The 23,623-nt window shown below is 43.6% G+C and overlaps 1 protein-coding gene across 1 annotated transcript in view; it reads right to left on the bottom strand.

The window, feature by feature from the left end:
* Nucleotides 1–23,623, bottom strand: part of GALNT18 (polypeptide N-acetylgalactosaminyltransferase 18) — a 1,615,994-nt gene that overhangs the window by 285,501 nt on the left and 1,306,870 nt on the right. The window contains exon 8 of the mRNA XM_086955949.1: nt 21,429–21,566. Coding sequence (XP_086812075.1) covers nt 21,429–21,566 — 138 coding nt within the window. The remainder of the gene's footprint in view (nt 1–21,428; nt 21,567–23,623) is intronic.

The raw sequence follows: 23,623 nt of genomic DNA, 5'->3' as shown, positions 1-23,623 counted from the left end.
GATGTGGTGAGTAAAGGAAAATATTTAAAAGAACATACATCGCAGTGACAACATGAGAAAAACTCCTTGACACAAAATTATTAAACAATTAAGGAGTTTAGTTGTAAGTGGGTGAACCGCGTTTCGATCTCAATAATTTGAGATCTTCATCAGGACAGAGATGTGAGCATGTAGTATCCATAGGGAAAAGACAATGCAAGATTCAGATTTCATGAATTGATCCCAGCATAATGCAAACTAACAATGTTGTACAACATTCTTATTTCCACAGTAGTAAAGGAACAGTTATGTAGGATGAAAATGGCAGAAAGACAGAGTAACAATTGTTTTTAGTAAGATTTTCAAGGTCTATTTAAGGAATCAATCACAAAAGACCAAAGGTATTAGGAGAGAAAAATCCCTATAGAGTGCTAAGTGACTAAAAACTAGAGGCTATAGCACCAAGGTGATCACACAAAATTGAACGTGGGTGATTCATGCATTGGATAATCGAACAAGAACTCCTATGGGAGTGCCGGCAGAGAGGTAGACTTAGTCAGTCAGTGAGCCCTAATTTGGCAAAACAAATCCTGGTAGTGCGTGGCGTTGGGATTGATCAATGACTGAGAGGGATAAGTCCTGATAAGCAAACTTTGGTAAGGTTTATGTAAATGAGAAAAAAGAGGTGCACGAGTTATACCAAGAGCTAGTATGTTGAGAAATTACTCACTTTGATTGTCACAATTAGGCCACATGGGTGTGGTCTGGGAGCTCCGGTGGCCCAATGTCTTAAGTCAGAGGGAGACTCCAATAATCTGGCGGCCTAATTTGAAGAAGGGGAGTCAAGCCCCTGTGCAGTGAATAGCTGAGTAACCACCACAAAGTCAGTGTTCCAGGAATAGTTCTACGGGTAAGGGGTAGTGAGATAAATTAAATTAAGGTAATAATGAAGGAGCCAATGAAGGGTAATGGGGTACAAAGCACTCGCTAATATTCTGCCGCATTAGTCAGTTGTGCAAGAGGATGGGCAGCCGCTCTGTCTGCCTCTGGGAGGTCGTTCTACCTCGAAGAAGGTAAACCGGAACTTACTAAAGGACAGGAAATGCAGGACGCGGTGGAAAACTTAGACCGCAAACTCTGAGGAACCAATGCACAAGCAGGAGCTAGCGTACAAGTTTGGAGTCGCTATTTGGCAGAGGCCTGATGTGAAAGAGAGGAAGCTTGGGAGAAGGCCAAAATAGAGAGTAGTGTATTTATTAGGAAAAATATTGACTTAACCTCATATGTCTCAACATGTTGTGGAGTGACAGGTGAGGATTTGTAAAAGAGTACAGAGAAGGAATATATCTCTAAAACAAAGCGAGCAATTGAAACCAAATGATACAAGTTATGCAGCGGTCCAATGCCCCAGGAATTATACAAATTAAAAGAACGGCATGTGCACCCATGGATTGCCCTATGAATAGAAAAACCGAGTAAAAGAGACACAATTAATGACAAACAAGCCAACAAAGGTAGTGCTATAGGAATGTGTGATATGACTCGGAATGAGTCATGTACTGACACATTCTATTTATTATTTGTTTTTAAATATTTTTATTAAGGTTTTTTCCCCCTTTTTCTGTTGTACAGGGCACGTAGATTCATAATTAAGTTACAGAAACATTGCAAGACACGCAGCACAAAACATATTGCATGAATCGAAAAAGAAAAACAGTTTAAAAAAACAAAGGAGAAAACCTAGACCCAGGGTACTATACATACATAATGATTCTCTCATGATTATTTAACTGGATACTAGTTGGGATCTCCTTCCTTCCAGCTTTGTATGGGTTCCCATATTTGTATTCCCAATTGTTTCCCCTTTTTGCCTCTCCTAGCATATATTGCTTTTTCAACAATATAAGCTGACAGCAGTTTGGCTAACCATTGATGGCAACATAAAACTTCTGATTTGTAAAAATGTTTAAAAGTGTCTTGATTTTAAACCATATATTGCCTGAATACCAGTGAATTGCATCATTCCCTGTGACCCCATGATATCTCCCATCTTGATTATCCCATGTCTTCCCCATTCTGTAAAAACAGCATCTGCAAATATATCCCCAGGTAGTGTACAATTATTACTCAACCTTGTGTATGCGTTATATCTCCCTAGTCCAAACTTTTTCATAAACGCCTTCCATATGCTATGTGCTGCTATCACTGTTTTAAATTTGGCCCCTTTAAAATAGCTGGGATCATCAAATTTCAAAAATAAGTTCTCCGCGTCCGAACCTAAAACCAGAGCGTAGATGGCTAATGTTCCTGTCTCGTCCTGTCCTTCCAACTCACCTCCCCTAATAAGCCAGTCATATATTGTAGGGCAGCAGCCCAATAGTACAGCCTTAAATCAGGTAGAGCCCACCTGCCTCTGTCCCTAGGAAGTGCCATAAATCTCATCGCTCTTCTGGTCTTACCATGTGCCCACACAAATCTATTTATCATTTGTTCTAACACCATGAACCATTTTGCCTTGAACAGTAATGGGATGGCCCTAAATAAATAAAGCAGTTTTAGGAGTAGGATCATCTTAATGATATTGGTACGTCATACTTAGAGAGGTGCAAATTGCGAAATCTATCTAGGTCCTTTTTAGCCTTATTTATCACTGGTGTTATATTTGCCTCCACTAAACTATCCAATTCAGTCGTTATCGTTACTCCTAGATATTCTCCCCTTTGGACCACCCGCGGATCTACACACTCCACTTTGCTATTCTTAATGATCTGCGTCTTAAAAGCATTCAGAGCGTATCCTGAGACCTGGCCAAACCGTAATGCTTTCACCTCAAACTGTCTTATAGCTTCTGTGGGGGCTGGGGTGACGACTGCAACGTCGTCTGCGTAGGCCAGAATTTTGCACCGCCCCCTATGGGTGTCTAATGGGCAGATACTATCATTTAGGTCCATACGCCGTATAAAGGGGTCCATGTACATAACAAACAGGAGTGGGGAACATGGGCACCCCTGCCGTGTTCCCCTCCTTATCTGAAATGGGAGCGTGTATCCGGCATTTACCCGTATAGGAGCAGTCGGGCTGTGTATAGTACTTGCAATGCTTTAACAAAGCCTCCCCCAAAGCCAGCCCTCCTTAAAATAAACCACAAGAAGTCCCAGGAGACCCGGTCAAAAGCTTTCTCAGCATCTAGCAACATCACTGTCATTGGATCTCCTGAGACTTCTGAGGAATCAAATAGGGTTATAACCTTGCAGGTATGGTTCGTGGTACCTCTTCCTGGGATAAAACCGTGCTGATTAATGCTCACCAGTGTATCTATTATTCTCGCCACCCTCAGTGCTAAAGCCTTCGAATAAATCTTTGTATCTACGTTCATGAGCGTAATTGGCCTATATGAGCCGGGTTCTTTAGGTAGTTTGCCCTTTTTTTTAAATTAACACAATGTCCGCCCCTGCCCAGGAAGACGGAAAAGATACCCTTGTCTGCGCCTGCTGCATTGTAATAATCAGATCTTGACTAATTACATCCCATAAAGTTTTAAAAAATTCAATTGGAATTTGGTCAGGCCCTGCAGCCTTACCAGAGGGGAGGCTCGATAAAGCAGCCATAATATATTACGGGTCCAGGTGTGCCACTAATCTCCTGGCTTCTTCCTCTGATAATACAGATACCAGGATATCCTGCAAATATTCTCATATATTAGCGGGGTCCTTTACATGCTCTTCATCATCCAGTGCAATATAGAATTGTCTAAAAACTTCTCCTATCCTTTCATGCTCTGAGAATATACTCCCAGCGGCATCTACAATTTCCCTCACTTCCCCCGTAGATACATTTTGTCTGGTGCGGATCGCTAGGGTGCGCCCAACAGATTTGTTAAACTCGTAGCACCTCTCTCTATTTGCCAGATAAATTTTAGCGGCCTTGTTGGCAATGCTTTCCTCTGCTGCCATTTTTGCCTTAGCTACTTTGATAAGCACCTGGTCTAATGGTACCCCAGCTATCACATTCTGAGTTAGTTCTTCCTCTGCCTCTGACACCACCTTAACTAATTCGAACTCCTTTTGTTTTTCCTGCTTCCGTTTAAATGCGCTAAAGCTAATAGTCTCCCCCCGGATAGCCGCCTAAAAACGTCCCATACGATCCCTGTCGCCCTACTCTCCCTGTTAATGTTCAAAAAGTTCTTTATCCATTGAGTCATATGCAAAATGTAGGCATCATCTTTCAACAACCCCTTCTCAAAAGTCCACACTCGACCCGGACCATTAGTTGCTACCATATTCAAAGTTACAATCAGAGGATTGTGATCGGAGATGATCCTGGGGAGTCTTTCAATTTTAACTTTAGTTAACAGGGAGTTCGACGTAAAAAAAGATTCCAATCTTGCACATACTGATACATTCTAAGGTGCATAATGTGTATATACATTATGGTTTGGGAGTGAAGGAAAAGGATTCACAGAATTGCTTTCCACTCCTCTTGTGTGTTCAAAACAAAATTTAATAGATTGGCAGTTGAAAATCCATTTGCATTGCAGTCTTTTCAGGATCTGCTGGGTGTTGGCCTCTGGGCTGTGGATTCGAAAACGTAAATTACTTGCCACGTGAAGTCATTTTCAGAATGTCCTTTTCCTAAGAAGTGTTCCACCAGATGGGCTGTGATGACTCTGCAATGAATTCTGCTCTTGTGTTGAGATATTCTTGCAAGTGCACGGACAAAGAATACAGTAAATGAAATTACTCGAATTGCAATTGGAGCAAAAATCAAGGGTGTGTTTAATGTTGCCATATTCAAAGAGTTTTGTATTTGTGGTAGGAACAAAGGCCAAGCAGTTGCTACATTTAGAATGGCACTGGACTGGGTGGCGGGGACCCAGATACGATTGAATAGTGGTCTCAGGACGTGTAGGTTTATGTGCTCTCACTAGATGGTCTCTGATATTGCACCCTATTTTGAAGTAGAAAAAGGGGTTTTGCAAGTGATATTAACCCCTGTAAGCACATATCAATGATTTTTGATCACTTTGGTCAATTTGTTACTGATGGGACAGAAGGTGGTGACATATGTGATTCAAGATATTGGTGTGACTTGTTTAGGTTGTAGCAGGAATTCTATGTGGGAATACCAAGCACGCTTGGGTGAACCTTTTATAAGGCGTCTTGTGTAGCCCCTGTCAAATAGTTTCTTGGAGAGTGCTTCTGATTCCTTAAATAATTTCTCTTTGAAGTTGCCATTACGGTGAGTCCTTATGAATTGTCCATAGGGGAGGCCGTCCCTAGGCTCTAGGGTGTGAGCTGATGTATTGGAGCAGAGTGTTACGTTCTGTGGGTTTTCGGAACAATGTGGTGTATAATTCTCCATCTAAGGTTTTAACTGTAAGATCCAAGTAGTCAATTTTCTTGGCTTGGTAGGCTGCTGCGGCCATGCCAAGCATATGACGAATTTCCTCAACACCGCATTTCCATGGGGTGCATGCAAGGAGGCACATGTTGTGCCCCCTTGTGCATACACCAGAGTTCCTACAGGGCATGGACTTAACAGTTCATGGCCTACAAAAATTACCTTTAACACCCCCATAGCGCTGCCATTTTCAAATGGCATTGCAGTGGGTCCACCAAAGAACTGCCTGTTCAGGTAAAAATAAGTCATACTCTGGTGGGTTGTCTTTAATGGCTTTGGTGGTCTCGGAACAGGGCGGCAGCGTAGCAGACCTGCTACAAGACCGCCAAAGTCATAATAAGACCTTTAGTCTAAGGAGCGTCAACAACATTACGACCTAGAGATTTGACTCTGGCCATACCTGGCACTTCATGACCTGCATGTTGAATGATTTACAGTGAAGCATTGTTTTTCCAACCAGAGCTCTGTTGAAGGTTAGGGGCTGCAGAAACACTGTTGAAGTTGGTTTGGAGTGCTTTGAACATTGCATGAAATCCCCAGTTATGCAACAAGCGTCTGACATGCAATCCCTCAATCTGGCAACCATAGTCTGTCACACAATCCCTTTTGGGGCAACCAGCATCAGTCATGATATCCCCATTTTAAGCAACCAGCATCCATCATGATATCTCCATTTGCACAACAAGCATCCATCATGATATACTCATTTTGACATTCGATAACCATCACATAGTTGCAATTAAGGCAACTATTATGTTTCACACAATCACCATTCATACAATCATCGGCATCATGCAGCCATCATTCAGGTAACCAGCATCCATCATGTAATCCGTAACCAGCATCCATCAGGTAATCCCCATTCTGATAATCAGCATTCATCATGCATTTCGTAACAAGCAGCAGTCATGCAAATCCCATTCAAGAAACCATCATAATTCACTCAGTTTCTAACCAGCATCCATCATAGTGTCCTCATTCAAGAAATCAGCATCTGTCACACAATCTATATAACCTTACTCAAAGTCCACAGCTGAACCTCAAGTATGTACTCAACCCTGAATGTATTACTGTTCACCATGGGTTCCACGCTTCACACAATCCCCATTCAGACAATCAGGGTCCGTCATGCAGTCATCACTTGGGTAACCAGCATCCTTCATACACCTCGTAATTAGCATCCATCAGGTAAACTCTATTCAAGTAACCAACATCTGTCAGACAATCCACATTCTGGTTACAGCATCCATCAAGCATTCCGTAACAAGCATCCCAATTCGAGAAACCAGCATCATTTAATCAGCTTGTAACCAGCATCTATTATAAAGTCCTCATTCAAGCAATCATCAGCTGTCACACCATCTATAACCTTACTCAAAGTTCACAGCTTAAAACCATGTTGGTACTGCACCCTGACTGTATTACTATTCGCCATGGACTTCACACCTATTGCTGACCATGCTGGCTTCTTGCTAAAACACATCATGTGGCAGTGGAGGACCAAATATAACTGTGTGGCTAGAAAACGTAAAATATGATACATTATGTCACACTATTTTGTACTTTCAACCTACATTAATGTTGTCTGGTCAAAAGTTTCAGTCATTATTAGCACTGAACACATGAGTACAGCAATTGAGGGGTGATTAATAAATCTTTGCCAAACATCGGCCAAACATCTGCAGCAGCATACTCTCATAATTGCAGTGGTATTTGGTTATACCCAGGTCCACTGGAATTAGCTAGCAGCGGAGGACCAAATTATGTGGCACAGTTAACAACATTATACAGCAAGTAAAAGGAAAATTACTCGGCATGTTTTGTAACAGTATTACTAAAATATGTTTTCACTTTCACCCACTATTATATCAAACATTTCGCCCTGTGACCCCCGAGACACCTCTGTTGTCGTCGGAAACGGCGTATGTTGTCGAGGCGAGTCGGACGACCTCCTCCGCAGTTGCGGCCGCCATCTTAGCTGACCGGATGTGCGGCGCTCCCTTCGTGGATTATGCTCATCTTCAATTAAACACCCCTTTGACAGCAGATGCCGTTATCGGCTCGTTCCTGCTGCTGTAGTGCCGCTGAAGCCTATTTTCATCTCTTCAGAAAACGCACTTTCAAGTGAGTGTTACTGTCTCAGTTTCTTTTTACCACAGCCGCCATTTTGTGAATCCTGGTGCACCGTGTTCTCCACGCTAAACCCTGATGGTGCTTTCCCATTTCTTCGGATATTGGCTTGCTCTTTACATCTCCCCATATTATGCCTTCGTTTCACTGGGATAGTATGTTCTTGGCACCATTTTTGCATCGTGTTTGTGCGGCACGTCAGCTCAGTGGTTGTTTCCAGCACTTCATGAGGTTTTTTTTTCTTACCTTGGTTACTTAGGCAGCTTTCACTTGGATGGATATTTTATTCATTAATAGTTATACTCTGCCTTATAATCCATGGCTTGTTGGTGATCCTGTTAGGTTTGCCTGATCTCTACAAGTTGCTGCATTTTTATTTGGGTCGTTCCTTAGGTGATGTCCTTGGACGAGAGTTGCCCTCTTTTGTGCAATTACGACCCCTTTATTTTTGCACCCTGACCTGGAGGTCTTTCGGTTTCCAACAGCCGAGGTTCCTCAACTCCTCTCATCTCGTCTGTGGCTATACTCCTGCCTTCAATTGAATCCTACTCGGCCAGTTGCTGGTTTTAATCTCCAGTGGCCTTGATGTTCTGCTTCTTAAAAACCGTACCTGATGCCTTCACTGTTCCTGACTTACATTAATACAGCATTTGGTTAATATCTTGGACTTTATATCAATTGATTTACCTCATCGTCATCAGAATCTTCTTCTCTCTTCAGAGACGTTCTTCGCTGTTCTTGACTCCCTGGGTGGCATTTTCTGTTTTACTGCATTGACGAAGTACGCTGCGTAGTTCTTTCTTTCCAGTTGCTTCTTTATGGGACCTCTTAAGTCTATGTCACGCTTACCCTCTAAAACGACAACGAAAGTGGCCTTTGTGAAAAACTCCAAACTATTTTCTGCCCTTTCTAAATAGTAGGACTCTCTTGCCACATCTGGCTCGGAAGCAGCCATGGAATCTTCTCAGCCAGCACCGGGGAAAACTAAAGTTAAATGACTAAAAAAGGACCGCTCTTCGCCACCTAAGCAATCTACACCTGTCTCTATGGAACTTTTGCTTGAAGAGATAAGATCCTTTCGCCCTTTTCTGGAGGAAATCAGGACATTGCGTCCTTTTATGGAAGAAACCAATGCCAAACTTCAAATTCTTACGGACAACTGGTCACAAATCTAAACAAGAGTTTCCTCAGTAGAACAGTATGTTGCATCTTTTCAAGAAACTCACACCACAGTTTCTCATTTATCCTCGGAGGTGGGCACTTTACAGAGGCAGGTGGAGGAATTGGAAAACAGAAGCAGGCGGAATAATCTTCGCATTTACGGCTTGGCAGAAGGTCTTGAGGGTTCGGACCCGCCTGCCATCTTCAAATCTTTCCTCCCCAAATTGCTTCATTTGCCAGAAGGCACGGTTCTTAACATCCAGTGTGCTTATCGTCTTGGCCGTCTGTCTACCTCCGGGTCCATGTCACAGTGACCAAGAGGCGTCATTCTTTACTTCCTGGAGTATACTGACCTTCTGAAGTTCTAGCAGCTGCTAAAGCCATCCCCAAATTAGCATGTCCGGCTCCTCTTCGTTCTTCGCCCAGGACTATGCCAAGGCAACTTCGAATCGTAGGAAGGCTTTTTTGGGCATGAGAGATGTTCTTCGCTCCATGGGTGCTCGCTATGGCCTGTATCATCCTTGCCTGTTTAAAGTCACCTACAACAACAGAACGACCTCCTATGAAGATCCAATTCAACTACAGAACTTCATTAACGCGCATAAGACTTCCGCTATGGACGCCTCTGGCCCTTCCTCTTCATGTCCTGGCTGAGATGGAGTTTGCATGTCTTTTCAATGTTCTTGTATTTAGTCACAGTTTCTAGTTTATAGTGTCTTACTTGTTTGATTGTTACCTCCACTATGTTATATTGTTATTGGCTGCTTCATAGTCTTCGTTGCACCAATGATTGTAACTTCTTCTCGTTTTTCCCTCTTGGTCTCCATAGGAATCCTTCCTTGTCTGGTGATGTCTCCCTGAATCCCTGCCCGGCTGCGCTTGGTTGCGCTGCCTTACCCACGTGGTCCCTCCTCCCCTTGTTTCCTTCTCATCTTCTCTCTTTATAGGTATGTTTTTGTTTTTTTCTCCTTTCTTTTTCTTTGTTTTTTACCATTCCCCTCTTGTTTCAGTTTCCATGCCTCAATTGTAAAGATAACTTCTTTTTTTCAGGTTGTATTCATTTTTATGCCTTCTCACTTTTCCATTTGATCTCTTTCCAATTACTTTTATTTATTACTTTTTTCTTCTTCTCTCAACCTGCACACTCTCTTATTACTACTGCTCTTTTCTTTTTTTTCCCCTTCCCTCTCCTTTATTTTATATTTACCCTCTCTTTTATATCTCCCTCTTCTTTTGTTTTTTCTCATTCCTTGTACGCTTAGATTCATTTGGTTGTGCGGACATCATATCATTTTTACCTTAAGATCTATTTATATCTATCTTTACATCCTCTCTCTTTTTTATCTGACCCTACTACATTTATTTCCATTCTCTCCTTTATTTTTTCTTTCTGCACATTATCGCACTTTAGTTCGTTTCCTCCTTTCTTCTTTTTTCTTTTTACTCTTCACTTCATATTTTTTTCTTTTTATTTCTTCTTATTCATGGGTCGATATTTCTGCTCTATCCACTTTGTAACTTTTGAAATATTGTATCTGTAATGTCCTTGAACATACTTTCATGGAATGTCAAGGGTATAAATTCCCCAATTAAGTGTCAACGCATTTTTAAACACCTTGCCAAATTGAATGTTGATATTGCATTTCTCCAAGAAACTCATCTTTCTGATGTTGAGTCTGCTAAGCTCAGAAGAGGTTGGGTAGGTGAGGTCTTTTATTCGCAAGGTGATGGTAAATGTAATGGTGTTGCAATCCTATGCCGCAGATCACTCCCTTTCACAGTTATTTCCCAAGAGTCCGATACTAACGGTAATTGGACAAATGTCAGACTATCACTTAGAGGTGTTCCAATCTCTCTTCTTAATGTCTATGGGCCCACCAATGGTGAACCTCTTTTTTGGGCTGAATTTTCTTCACGTATCACCCAATTCATGGATGATAATTTTATCCTTGCTGGGGACTGTAACCAGCCCCTGGATCCGTTTATAGACAGAAACTCTAAGGTCACTTATATCCCCACTAAAACACACAAACTGTTTTCTCAAGTCATTTCTCAACATAAGCTTGTTGATTCTTGGCGTCTTTGTAATCCGTCCCTGCGGGAGTTTACCTTTTACTCTCCGCTTCACTGATCTCACTCACGAATTGACTATATTTTTGTATCCCATAATCTAGCTCAAACACTTACTACAGCTGAAATAGGTCCGGTTTTACTCTCGGATCATGCCCCGGTTGTGGTGAGCCTTGATGTGATTCCAAAGATTGATGGACCCAGGAGATGGCGTTTTAATAATGCTCTCCTCTTGGATCCCAAGTACTCCACTTCCTTCACTGCCTTTTTTGATGATTTTTTTTTTGTTAAATGATGTTCCACCCATTTCAAAACACACCGTATGGGACGCTTTCAAAGCAGCTGCACGCGACTTCATTACCGGATTCGTCGCAAAGATATGCAGGGCTGCTCGACATTTCACTAAAAGCCTCCTCCATGACATTAAACGATTGGAACACGCCTATTTTACGTTGCATTACCAAGATAGTCTGACAGCTCTGGTCACGGCTTAGAATAAATGTAATGAAAAGTCTGCTGAAGATGCTTCCTTATATTTGTTAAAATAAAGCGCTAAGTTCTATGGTGGTAGGAAAAAAGCTGGTAAAATCCTTGCCAATTATTTAAAGGTTAAGCATAACAAGATTAATATTGAATCTGTTTTTGATACCAATGCCCACTTACAGCACAAAGATGCCGCTAGCCTTGCCACTTTTTTCCGCTTTTATGAGACCCTTTACACCTCTGACACTCAACCCTCTCTTCCCTCTCTCACACATTTCTTTTCGACCATCCAAAAACCTGCACATTTCCATCTTGATCTCTCCTCTTTGGAAATTGATATCTCACAGAAAGAACTGCTCAATGCGCTCCAGCATGTCAAACTCAATAAAGCCCCTGGACCAGATGGTTTTACCGTTGAGTTCTACCTTCATTTTTCCAAAATCTTGATTCCCAAATTACACTCCCTTCTCAATACTTTTGTTGAATCAGGTGCCTCCTCAGGGACCTTTTCCGACGCACACATTTGTTTAATACCCAAGCCCGGAAAAGATGTGCAGTATTGCAAGAATTAAAGGCCCATTTCCCTCGTCAATATTGACTATAAGCTTTTCGCTATGTCATTGGCGATCAGGTTATATCATCTACTCTCTGATCTCTTAGGTGAAGAGCAATCTGGTTTTGTCAAAGGTCGTTACATTACCGACAACACCAGACTTTTATTTAATATTTTGTCGAAATCGTCTCATCTCCAACATTCTCTTGCAGCAATAGCCCTGGATGCCGAGAAGGCATTTGATAGGGTCGAATGGCCCTACCTCTTTCACCCTCTTGGATGGTTTGGCTTTGGCCCTAAATTTATTTCCCTAGTTTCATTGTTGTACTCTCATCTACGGGCCGCAGTATTTGCAAATGGTCAAATCTCCTCCTATTTTGACCTTGGTAGAGGAGTCCGTCAAGGATGCCCCCTTTCGCCTTTTCTTTTCAATCTTTCCAAACTCCGCCAGAATCCTAACATTCATGGCTTTCAAACTGCGGAGTCTTCGATTAAACTCGCGGCATACGCCTGTGATATTTTACTTTTCATTTCGAATCCCACTATCTCCATCCCTGTTTTCTTAGAGGAAGTGCGGAACTATTCCTCAATTTCTGGTTATCAATGATAAGTGTGAGATTTTACCCCTTACAAAGTTTACCTTTAAACCTGATTTCACTGCCTCCAATTTTGCTTGGAGTCCCTCCCATATTAAATATTTAGGATTGCACATCACCCTTTCCATATCAAACACCGTCTCCCTATGCATGACTAAATGCACTCAGAAAATAACTGACCTTACAGCTAGGTGGCACCCTCTCTACTTGTCTTGGTGGGGTCGGTTGGACACAATTAATATGATTTATCCCCCATTATTTTATACCCAATCTCTAATATCCCTGTCCCAATCCCAGCTAAATTTTTTAAGAAAATCAATTCAATCTTATCCTCCTTCTTATGGCATAACAAAAAACCCAGAATGTCCCTTGCCAGGCTCATTCGCCCTGCTTCTGAAGGCAGAGTTAATTTTCTGGACTTCCCAGCATACCAGAAGGCCTTTTTATCACGTCAGGCCTCCTTTTGGTTGCAGGACTCTGTTTCCCCATGCCCTCTCTGGACTAAGGTTGAGCGCCTCTTTCTTCCCCCTTCTCCTTTGCTGAGTACATTTCTTTTTCTCGCAAACCCTCCTCAATTCCTACTCCCATTCATAAATTCACTGTCAAACTCCTCTTATCCTCTAATCCTCCCCCTCCTGCGCCTGTTGCTGATTTTCTCTCATCCATTATTTGGCATAACAAATACCTTTTAATCCATCGTAAACCCTTCAATTGGAGGTCTTGGAGGTCTAAGGGATTGCTCTGGATTTCACAACTTTTTTCACATTCCACCTTTTTGCCTTTTCACACCTTATGTTCTACCTTTGATTTACCCTCATCCTTTGCTCCCAAATACCTCTTACTTAAAACAGCGGTAATGGAGGTTTACACTCAACTCATACAGACATCATTACCTCCTACTTCTCCTGACCTTACTCTCCGACTTCACTCCACCCTACGAACTATCCCTAAAGCTTCTATTCTCTACAAGCACCTCCATGCTCATACCCTTCCTAGGCCTAAATCTAAGGTGGAGGAGCAGTGGGAACACAACCTTTCCACATCATGGTCAGTTTCCTTCTGGGACAAGATTTGGATAAAGGTCCGTAAATCATCAAGAGTGGCGTCATTAACGCAATCCATGTTCTTCATTTATAATCGATTGCTCCACACTCCTTTTACCCTCAACAACCGATTCCCTACCACTCTAGATGTTTGTTGGTCTTGCTCCTCACCTAATGCTACCTTGTTTCATATGTTATTTCTATGCAAGCATGTACATACTTTCTGGTTTGTCCTCAAATTAATGTCATTTTCCATACCCACATTCCCTTGTCTCCCACCCATCTCTTTTTAGGTAGTCTTTCCCCTTGTTGAGATGGGACTGATCTTCATGTTCGTATTGTTGATTTGCTTTTGGCTGTTGCGTTTCAACAGATTACTATTAATTTGAAAACTTCTTCTGCCATTTCTTTCAAAGCATGGTGGTATAATGTGTGTCATAATCATAGGCTTGATACTGCTTTTGTTTTCCCTGCCCAGTTAGCAGCCAAACGTACAAATCTTTACCTTCCTGTTACGATGTATTTATATAATTGTAAGACTCGTTCATTCCGTCCACGACCTGCTCAGCAGGAAGTCTCTAAACCCCCCTGATGCCCTTGTCATTTCCTTTCTTCTTCAACATTATTACCTGCATATCCTCCTTTGTATTTGCTTTATTGCTTAATCATTTTGTTCTTTATTTTTACTCATTCATGCCCATGATTAGTTTGTTGCTGTTTCCTTCATTATAAAGTTTACTCTGATTTTCTTCCCTTGCTTCCCCTTCCCTCCCCGTTTTTTCCACATAATTCTTTTTGCTGTAATATTTATGCTACCTTATATATTATGATTAATAAACTTCTTTTGAACTTAAAAAAGAAGGAGAAAGCGGATATAAAGTTGTGGAAATGACATTTGCCTCAAAGAGGAAATCTTTATCTTTGGGAGATTGGCCTTTCTAGTCATATGTACAACCCTTGAGTCTTTTATTATCAGGAATATCTAAAATGGTTGACATTTATAATTGTGTTAGACAGTTTCCATCATAAAAGGCTACTATTACCAGTAGCACTTCATAGCACCTCTGTGTTCATTCACATGACATAGGCAGCCCATATATCCAGCTCTGTGCATTGTTGCCAGTAAACATATGACATAATTGTGATTTATGCTGTGAAACGGGTTCACTTGTGTCAGGCGATGGAGAGAAATTCCAGTTGTGTGAATGTATGAGAGTAGGGTCTGCTTCCTATGATTACCCCCACTTTTTGCTGTGTTTCACTGGTTTTTCGACTTTAGTCTGGCTGTTGCCCTGCTAATCAGGGCCACAGCCTAGCTGTTCTCTCTCTAAATTGATTCCATGAACATTAGGTACCTACCAGATTGGTTACTGAGTTACCTTGTGAACCCCTAGTATATGGTACCTTAGGTACCAAGGGCAGAGGTACCCCAAAGGCCTACTAGGGGCTGAAGCATGTATTATGCCACCCCTGGGAAGCCTTCTAAAATGCCACCACAGGTCTGCACTTGCAGCCTGGGTAAGGTGGTGTAAGCACCCCTTACTGGGATATAGTATACCTATATCCACCATTTAAAACAGACACATATTAACCTATAAGTCACTCCTATGGTAGGCCTTGACAATCCTGAAGGTAGAGTGCTTGGTTTTATGTGAGAGGGTGCCCTAGCATGAGTTGAGCCCCTCTGCAGCTTTCAGAATCCCTTCCTTATAGCTGTTCTGTGATATGGCCATACCATATACTCTTAAGTGCATTATAATCCTTGCGGTAAACCCCTTCGATGCTGGTGACAAAGCCAGCTCGTCATGGACGTTACCTGCGCTGCGCGCATGACGAGCTGGCTTTGTCACGTAACGCGGGTTTTTTAAATTTTCAGCGCGCAGCGGGAAAACCCGCTAGCGCGCATGCGGTTAATGCTAACTTTGGTTTGGCTTTATCAAAACATGTCGTGTTTGGTGTCAAACACTTTGGAATACTACTCCTCCGCCAGCTCTGGCCTGGAAAATAAGTTTCCTGTCCAGGGAGGTGCCAGCACTTCCCCAGACAGGCTTTAGTGTAATGGGGCAGGGTGGGTTATTATTATTATTTATTTATGGGCTTGTAACGCGCCGGCATCACACCCGAAGGTGTATCTCCGCGCGGTGCTGTGAAGAACAGGACGGGCAGCGCACCAACTAGAATAGGGTTGTCTTTAGGCGTTTCCTAAAAGCTAGATGGCTCGGGCACTCTCTGAGGGAAAGGGGGAGATTGTTCCATAGGCGCGGGCCCATAATGGAAAGGGCACGCCCTCCCTGTCTGGTCTTGTAATGTCTAGGAACCTGGAGTAATAGCTGGTTGCTGGACCTAAGATTGCGGCAGGGGCGGTGGTATACAAATTTCTCGGCCAGATAGTGTGGACCGAGGTTGTGGAGACTCTTGTGTACCACACAGCAAATCTTAAATTCCACCCGTTTCCGGATGGGAAGCCAGTGGAGGGCCTTGAGAAGGGGCAAAGATGGAGTTCTTGGGGGGGCATTGGTCACCAGGCGGGCCGCGGTGTTCTGAACCACCTGAAGTTTATTAAGCACTCCTTCGTTAGCTGCCAAGAGAAGGCCATTACAGTAGTCCAGGCGGCTCAGAACGAGGGCCTGGACCAAGGTCTTTCTTGTATTGTCTGGTAGGAGGGGGAACACCTTCCGAAGGAGGCTTATAATGTGGAAGCAAGATCCCGCCGTGGTGCTAGCATGATGGGCAAGGGTGAGGTCGTGATCTAGACGAACCCCCAGGTTTTTCACCACCTGTTTAGGGGAAGGGGCCTGACCCAGACTGGAGGGCCACCAGTCAGGGGTCCACAGGATTTTTGCCTCTCCGAATAACATGACCTCGGACTTTCCCACATTGCACTGGAGAAAGTTCGTGGCCATCCAGCTGGCGGTCGCAGTCATGCCGTTGGAGAAAGATTGTCTTATCTCCGGAGTAAAGTTTTTAAAAGTGAACAGCAGCTGCGTGTCGTCAGCGTAAGAGATGGGCATAAACCCGAAGGACCTCATAATATTAGCCAAAGGGGAGACATATACGTTAAACAACGTAGGGCTAAGACAGGAGCCCTGCGGGACTCCTCTGGTGATGCTGGCCGAGGGGGAGCTGAAAGAGCCCATATTCACTTTCTGGGTACGCTCGGAGAGAAAGCTGGTGAACCACGCCAAGGCAGATCTATCAATACCAATCTCCTTTAATCTGGTAAGGAGGATGGCGTGGGATATGGTGTCGAATGCTGCGGACAAGTCCAACAGCACCAACACCACTGACATCCCTCTGTCCAGGGACAGGCGTATAGCATCTGTGACGGAAAGAAGAGCCGTTTCGGTGCTATACCTAGGCCTGAACCCCAACTGAGAGTGGTCCAGACTGCCGGTTAGCTCAATGAAGCTGGAAAGGTGGTGATTCACATGCTTCTCCATCAATTTGCTGATGAACGGCAAGAGGGAGATTGGCCTCAGATTTGTCATATCTGACCAGGGGGCGGAGGTATTTTTCCTAATGGGCTTGACCATGGCCTCTTTCAACTCCCGGGGGACCAGTCCCTCAGAGAGGGAGCGGTTGATCACCATCTGAATGGAGGGACTGAGGACGCTCCCAATGAGGTGCATGATACGGGCAGGTACAGGGTCCACTGGGCTGCCTGATTTAATAGTCCCAATCAGGGTGTTGACTTGGTCTGAGCTGATCTCGGGAATGGAGGACAGCGTAACAGAAACAGCACCGATTGTTCCGGGCTGGAGGCTAGAGGAAGGGACCATTTCCTCAATGGGAGGGCTTGCTAGGGAGATGTTTTGATAAATAGAATCGATTTTATCGGTAAAGAACCCAGCAGTATCTTCACACAGTTTTTGGGTCAGCATTTCGGGACTGTCACAGGCGACGGGCTTGGTAAATGTGCTGAGAACCTGGTACAGTAGTTTTGAATCATTGCCAGCCTCAGACAATTGGGAGACAATGTGGGATTTACGGGCAGCTCTGATGTTTTTATGATAGAGTCTCATGGCAGAGCCATAGCGATCTTTGTCGGCCGTACTGCGTGAGATTCTCCAGGATTTCTCCAACTTCCTACAGACCTTTTTCTCCGCACGCAGTAAGTCCGAGTACCATGGTTCCTGCCTGCGGTCAGAACGCCGGTTACAGCGTCTTAAAGGGGCAATTAGGTTGACCGCCGTGATCAAGGCATCATTGTATTTAGACAGGGCCGAACTAGTGGAGTCAGAGGGGAGAAAGTCAGGGGGTACGAAAGTAGTTTTAAAAGTGTCAGCGGACACCTTGTACCACTGCCTGCACCATAACGGGAGGGGAGCAGGTTGGGAGCGTTCTTTGATAAGGGTAGGGAGGGAGAAGTTGATGACAAAGTGGTCGGTCCATTCCACCTGCATTGGAGGGTAACAAGTCAAGGAGTGCGAGTTGGACAGGAATGCTTTTGAGACACTGCCTGGTGCAGACAAGGTGCTCCATGCATTTCCCAGTTCAAACCGGTTGCTGGGGCACTCTGCCCCAGCTCTGGAGCAAAACTGGACAAATGGGTAGGGGTGTAACCATCCCCCTCCCCAGGTCCTATCATAGGTGGGACCCTAGAGTTAGTCCATCCTCTAAACTTAGTATAAGTATAGGAACCCAGTCCATAGGACTTTAGATTACCCTGGACGAAACTCTGAAGACGAAATCTTGGACCTTCGACATTCCATATCGACTGAAAGACAGAAGAAATCTCCCTTGGGATCAAGAAGTGACCCCACGTTCAAACAGGCACCTAAGAGCATCTTGCCAGTCTGCATTTGTGAGGCTCCCGACGGATCCTGAAGAATCTACGACACAGGACACAGACTTCCAGATTTCTCTGAGGCCAACACGAGATCCCAGCAAAGCTGAGACCCGCAGCATCACGAGAAATGTGGGACCAGAACTCCTGGACATCCTGCAATTTTGCAACTGCACCTACTTCCCAAAGTTTCCCGAAGTTGTGCCTTGGGCTATTTGTTGCCCCTGCCCGAGCACGTTTTACACTGAGTGTCCCGTGAGTCCACTTTCTTCACTGCAGCTAGAGGCTCCATCGCGATCCCTAGTCCGTTGGCTAGTGGGTTCACCTTGAAGGACAATCCTTTGTTTCTTGAGATTTCCTGGTTGCTCCAGACGTGCTCTGACTCCCGTCCAAAGGGTGAGTCTCTCAGACCTTGCTGGTCAGCACCGAAGGCAATCTTGTCATCTAGTGTGGGTTGCTGTTGCCAAGGCTTCTTGTGTCCAATCCAGATACTGATGCTGCAGCACTCAACATCCTTTGTGGGATAGCTCGAAACCAGCCCCTGGTCATCGTCGACGCCTCCTGGTCCTCGTGGCTGAAGAGTCAAGCTTCATCTACTTCATCTTAAAGCACACGACATCGGCTGGCGTCTTGATGTCGCCATCCTGATCACTGGTTAGTGACCCAGACTCTGTCCCCTCTGCTTTCAGGGTCTTCGGATCTCCGATCCACCCTTGGATCCATCCGGACACTTCTCCTCTGGTGGCCTGCAACACTTCTTCGCAGCTCTCCATTGAAATCGACGACAAAACCTGACACCAAAGGACAACTATGCACCTGGCTTCCCTGGGTGAGGTAACACAAGTACTTCAGTGCTCCCATGGATCTTGACTCTCGAAGTGTCTAAGTCTAAAGGGGTTCCATTGTAGTTCACTCCGAAGTGTCCTTAATCTTTAAAATTGTAACTTGCTTTTCCTCCATAGAAGTCAATGGTGATTCACGGCTGTGTTTAGACACTGCACACGTCCCCCGTGGGTCTCCTGCGTCCCTACCTTGGGTGGTTCCTGGTTGCCCAAGGAGTTCCACAGGCCCTAGGCCTCACTTCCATCCCTCACGTGGTTCTTATACCTCTATTTTAGTATATGGTTTGTGAGGCCCCTAGAGCAAAACGTATACTGTACTATTTACTGTGTGCTATTTAAAGTTTTTGTGTTGTACTTTGGCCTCTAGCCTCATAAAGAGACTAGAGGGATTGTGTTTAGAATAAATACATATATTTTATATATATAGGTATACCTTGTGTGGTGTACTTTCATTTGCTCATTCAAGAGATTATAGACGGGTAAAACAAGCTGCTTTACATTCCTTCAAGACTTAGCCTGAAGGCTGCTCTCCACAGCTACCACTAGGATAGCTTTCAATAAAGTTTGTCTTAAACCTACCATAAATGAGGGTCGTTTGGACGGGTGCAAGGTGCCCACTAGAATAGTGGATGTCATATGCCAGGCCAACTTCTCACAGTGACTACAGAGTGAAGGTGACAGAGGCACAATCAGGGGTAGGCAGCAGTCTGAGCAGCAGTGCTCTGACAGCTTCCAGATGTGGACTGACAGTAGGCAGTCTTTGAGTTGCTGGGAAGTGTTAGAGCCCCAGGCTGACAGTAGGTCATAGGGTCCCTGGCTGGGGAAAAAAGTAGAGTCCATGGAATCAGCAGAGGTCCATACAGGTAAGCGCATTAAGGTGGGGTGTTTGGATGTCGACAGATGACAGAATAGGATTTATTTATTTATTCATTCCTATTCCATTGTCTGTCGACTCCCTCCCCCCTCCTGCCCCACACCACCACGCTTACCTGTACAGACCGCCCCTGATTCCAGGGACTCTACTTCTTTCTCCAGTGAGGGACGCTATGACCTTCTGTCAGGACCACAGCTGCCTGGAATGCACCCACTGTTCCACACACAAACACACACATGCATGCACATGCACACCTTTTCCTGTAACATCCACACTGCATCTTGGGCCCTTCCCCACATGCACATTCATACACAGTCTCTCTTGCACTCTATATCCCTTTCTTGAATCTCTCATTTAATCTCTCACAAGCTTTTCTTTTCCTGCTTTGGCTTCCAATTCTCCGGTAATTTTTCTCCCTTGCCTTGACATGACTTCTAATACTCTGGAGTAGCGGGAAACAGTAGGAGATTCTGCTCCAGCTCAAATAACAATAGACCTCACTAAGAGGGATAGCCCCTTAAAAAAATCCCACTTAAATATATGCTTTGAAAATGGCCACAGAGATTGTGTGGAGTCAAATTCCAAAGAGGCAACGTGTCAGGGAGCCTAAGGAGTTGAAGCTTCAGCTCGGACCCCAATATGGCGCAAACTTCTTCTGTCTAAGGGGGAATCAAACTGTTTATAGGAGGAGGTAATGCTCTGCACTTTTTCACAGGCACAATGATATGTAATAGTTATAGTTATTTCCTGCGCAGGCGTCCATCTTTTAAAGACTCACCATGTACATTGCTTGACCAAAATGTAACCAGTGATATTTCTCCTGGATTTATCATTGGCATTTGTTTACTTGTAGCAAAGAAGACAATGGTCAACCCTTGGAGGAAGTATAAGACTATACCTCCATGGCAAGTTATATATAAAAAGTAAAATCTGTTTGAAAAAGGCAAATGGATCTATCAATGGTTGACTTTTAAGACATTGCATTCCAACAAAGGTTCTCCAATGAGAACGGCGCATTGAGGAGTGAATAGTGATAAATGTGACGATAAGTGCGCTGGTGCCATATTCAAGTATATGTACAGTAGCAGGGGCTGATTTACAAATATATTTTTAAAAAGACTCAAATGAAAGTACATTGTAAATATTAACATAAATTACATCATTCCACTAGTATAGTTTCAACATTTCAACCCTATTGAAACATTTTGAGTAGGGTCATCACGAGGAACAAAAATGGTAGCAACCAGGAATTGAATAATTCTAATTTTGTTTGGGAAGGCCCCCACTTGTCAAGGCACTAATTGAATAAGAATTCTGAGACTGCCTTTCTGAACGTAAGCATCATCCTGCGGCTCCCACTTATTGTGGGCAGCTGTTTGTTCCAATCTCTGTACCGCAACAGATACCAACTGGTATCCTCCTCTGAGTCGGTTAGGCATACATTTGTGAAATTGTCAAGTTTCACTATATTTCATGCATGTTCCAACAATAAGGGTGTGCTTGATCCTTACCATTCCATAGGCAATAGTGTCTGTGTAAGTCCTCATTTCAGGGTAAACAGTGACGAGGTACCACCGGAAGGTCTTGCACTGTAACCTCTTCCTCAATGCTTTCCTCTCAGAAACATCACCAATATCAATGCCAGAGTCCTGCAGAAGAGAGAATGTCCAAGACATGAGCATGGTTACTGGTATTGCACACAGGACGCGATACAATAAACACAGTAAAATGTAATTGAATGTGTTCAATGTACCCTGAAGTATTTCCTTAATTTATGCTTATATTTTAATTCTAGCATCTAATTACTGAAATAATTCTGAAGATGAAAAATTCAGATGTTTAGTTTTAGCAGGAGCCATTCAAAACATGGTGTTATTTGCGTGCCCTATGAATTGTAAAATATTGAAAATATATCCACTTCCACTAAGTTGTATATTAAAGGTATATAAAAGGATATCTAAAATGATCACAATTATTCAATTAGAGTAGACAGGCAGATAAGACCAAAATGCTGTAGTACATTTCGAATGAATGAACATCCCAGAATCAAGTTTTAAATTTTTTTTAGAAAATATAAATCAAGGTAAATGTTAGAGAATATAGTGAAGAAGGTGGGTGTTGTTGATTTTAGGACTATTACACAGAGTGTTTACCCCTTATACCTCAAGAATATGTTAGGTGGATTCCCATTTGAGCCAAGATTACAATAATTCAAAATATTGTCATAGCACTCCAATTTGGGAGTGAGTACATAGGTATTAGTTCAATTAAATATCACTGGAAGATTTGCAGAAAGAATTAGGTCTATGTGACATTTTGATTCGAGTCATCGCAACATATAAGTACCCAAAATTTGCTTTCACTACTCATAGGCCCTGCCTTTGTTCAAATTCTCATTCTGTCAAAGTACGAAATATCAGACAGTGAGAAGAAAAAAGTTGCGAAGGAGGGCCTCATTACGAGTCTGGCGGTCCACAGAGTGCCAGACTCTCTGCGGCACAGCCAGATTGGTCTTCCATCAACCCTATTATGACAAGGGCATGCAGGCCACCTTGGGACCGCAATAACCATCATGGATCAGGGATCCCTGGCAGTGGCCCTGCTGTTTTGAGGCCACAATATGCTTGGTGGGACCACTGAGTTCCCGTCAAACATATTACATGTTACCTCTCTGCCATGTTTTTTATGGTGCTGGGTACGCCATGAAAACCATGGCAGAGAGGAAACATAGGGCTCACTTGTGCCTCAGGGCAACGGGGTGCAAACACGAGGATGTGACCCTGTTGCATACAGTCTGGCATTGCTCTGCATTAGAGAGATTCTAGAGGGGGGTGCTGGCCTGTCTCTCTGAAGTGCTGGGGTAGGAGCTTCCCAGTTCACCAAAGCTAGTCCTCCTACATGTTATGGAAGCGATCGGGGGCAATATTTAAAAGCTCCATCTTATGCTTCTGGGCTTTAGCCTGCCAAAAAAAAACATTGCTAGGGCTTGGGAGGCAACAGTGGCTCCCTCTGTCTCTGCTTAGAAAAATGGTCTAGACTTTTGTATGGGTCTGGAGATCCCACATTTTGTGGCCAGGGGGTGTCCCCGAAAGCACTTTAAGATCTTGAAGCGTTGGGCTGAGTATCAAGGTCTGGAGCTTGAGCACCCACAGGGGGGCCGGAGCAGAGATCCAGTGTGATCTCCACACCTTCATTGTTAGTTTCCTTTATTTTTTGCTTATGCTTATGCCCTTTCCTGCAGCTCATCGGCAGGAAGTTGTCTCGAAGGGGATGATATCTTACATTGTACAATGATGGTTCTTGCTGTGATGTGTGGCTCTGGAATATGCTATGCTATGCTATGCTATGCTATGCTATGAATAGACAACAATGCGCTGGGGGCTGGGGAGGGGTTACAGTTTTGAGGTTCTGATTTTATTTGTATCGTTTTTCATCTTCTGAAAATTTATGAAAATGGTCAAATTCAATTTACGTAAATCAGAGCTGCAGATGCTTCTGGGTCAAAGAGCTCTGCATCATATGTGATGTTATGACAAATAAAGTTTGTTTTAAAAAAAAAGATTACAAATATTAGCTAGGAAGAGAGGATCACGTTATTCAAAATACTCTTAAAGATACAAAGAGATTACCATGTCCTGTCAAACATGCAAGTGGTTACATTCGCACAATGTCTTAGCTTGTATCTGTTAAGAAAAATAATGTACTT

This window comes from Lissotriton vulgaris, chromosome 2_1, assembly GCF_964263255.1.
Source record: "Lissotriton vulgaris chromosome 2_1, aLisVul1.2, whole genome shotgun sequence".
Lineage (NCBI taxonomy): Eukaryota > Metazoa > Chordata > Amphibia > Caudata > Salamandridae > Lissotriton > Lissotriton vulgaris.
Note: the sequence above shows the minus strand (reverse complement) of the source record. Positions and strands in the feature narration are given on the sequence as shown.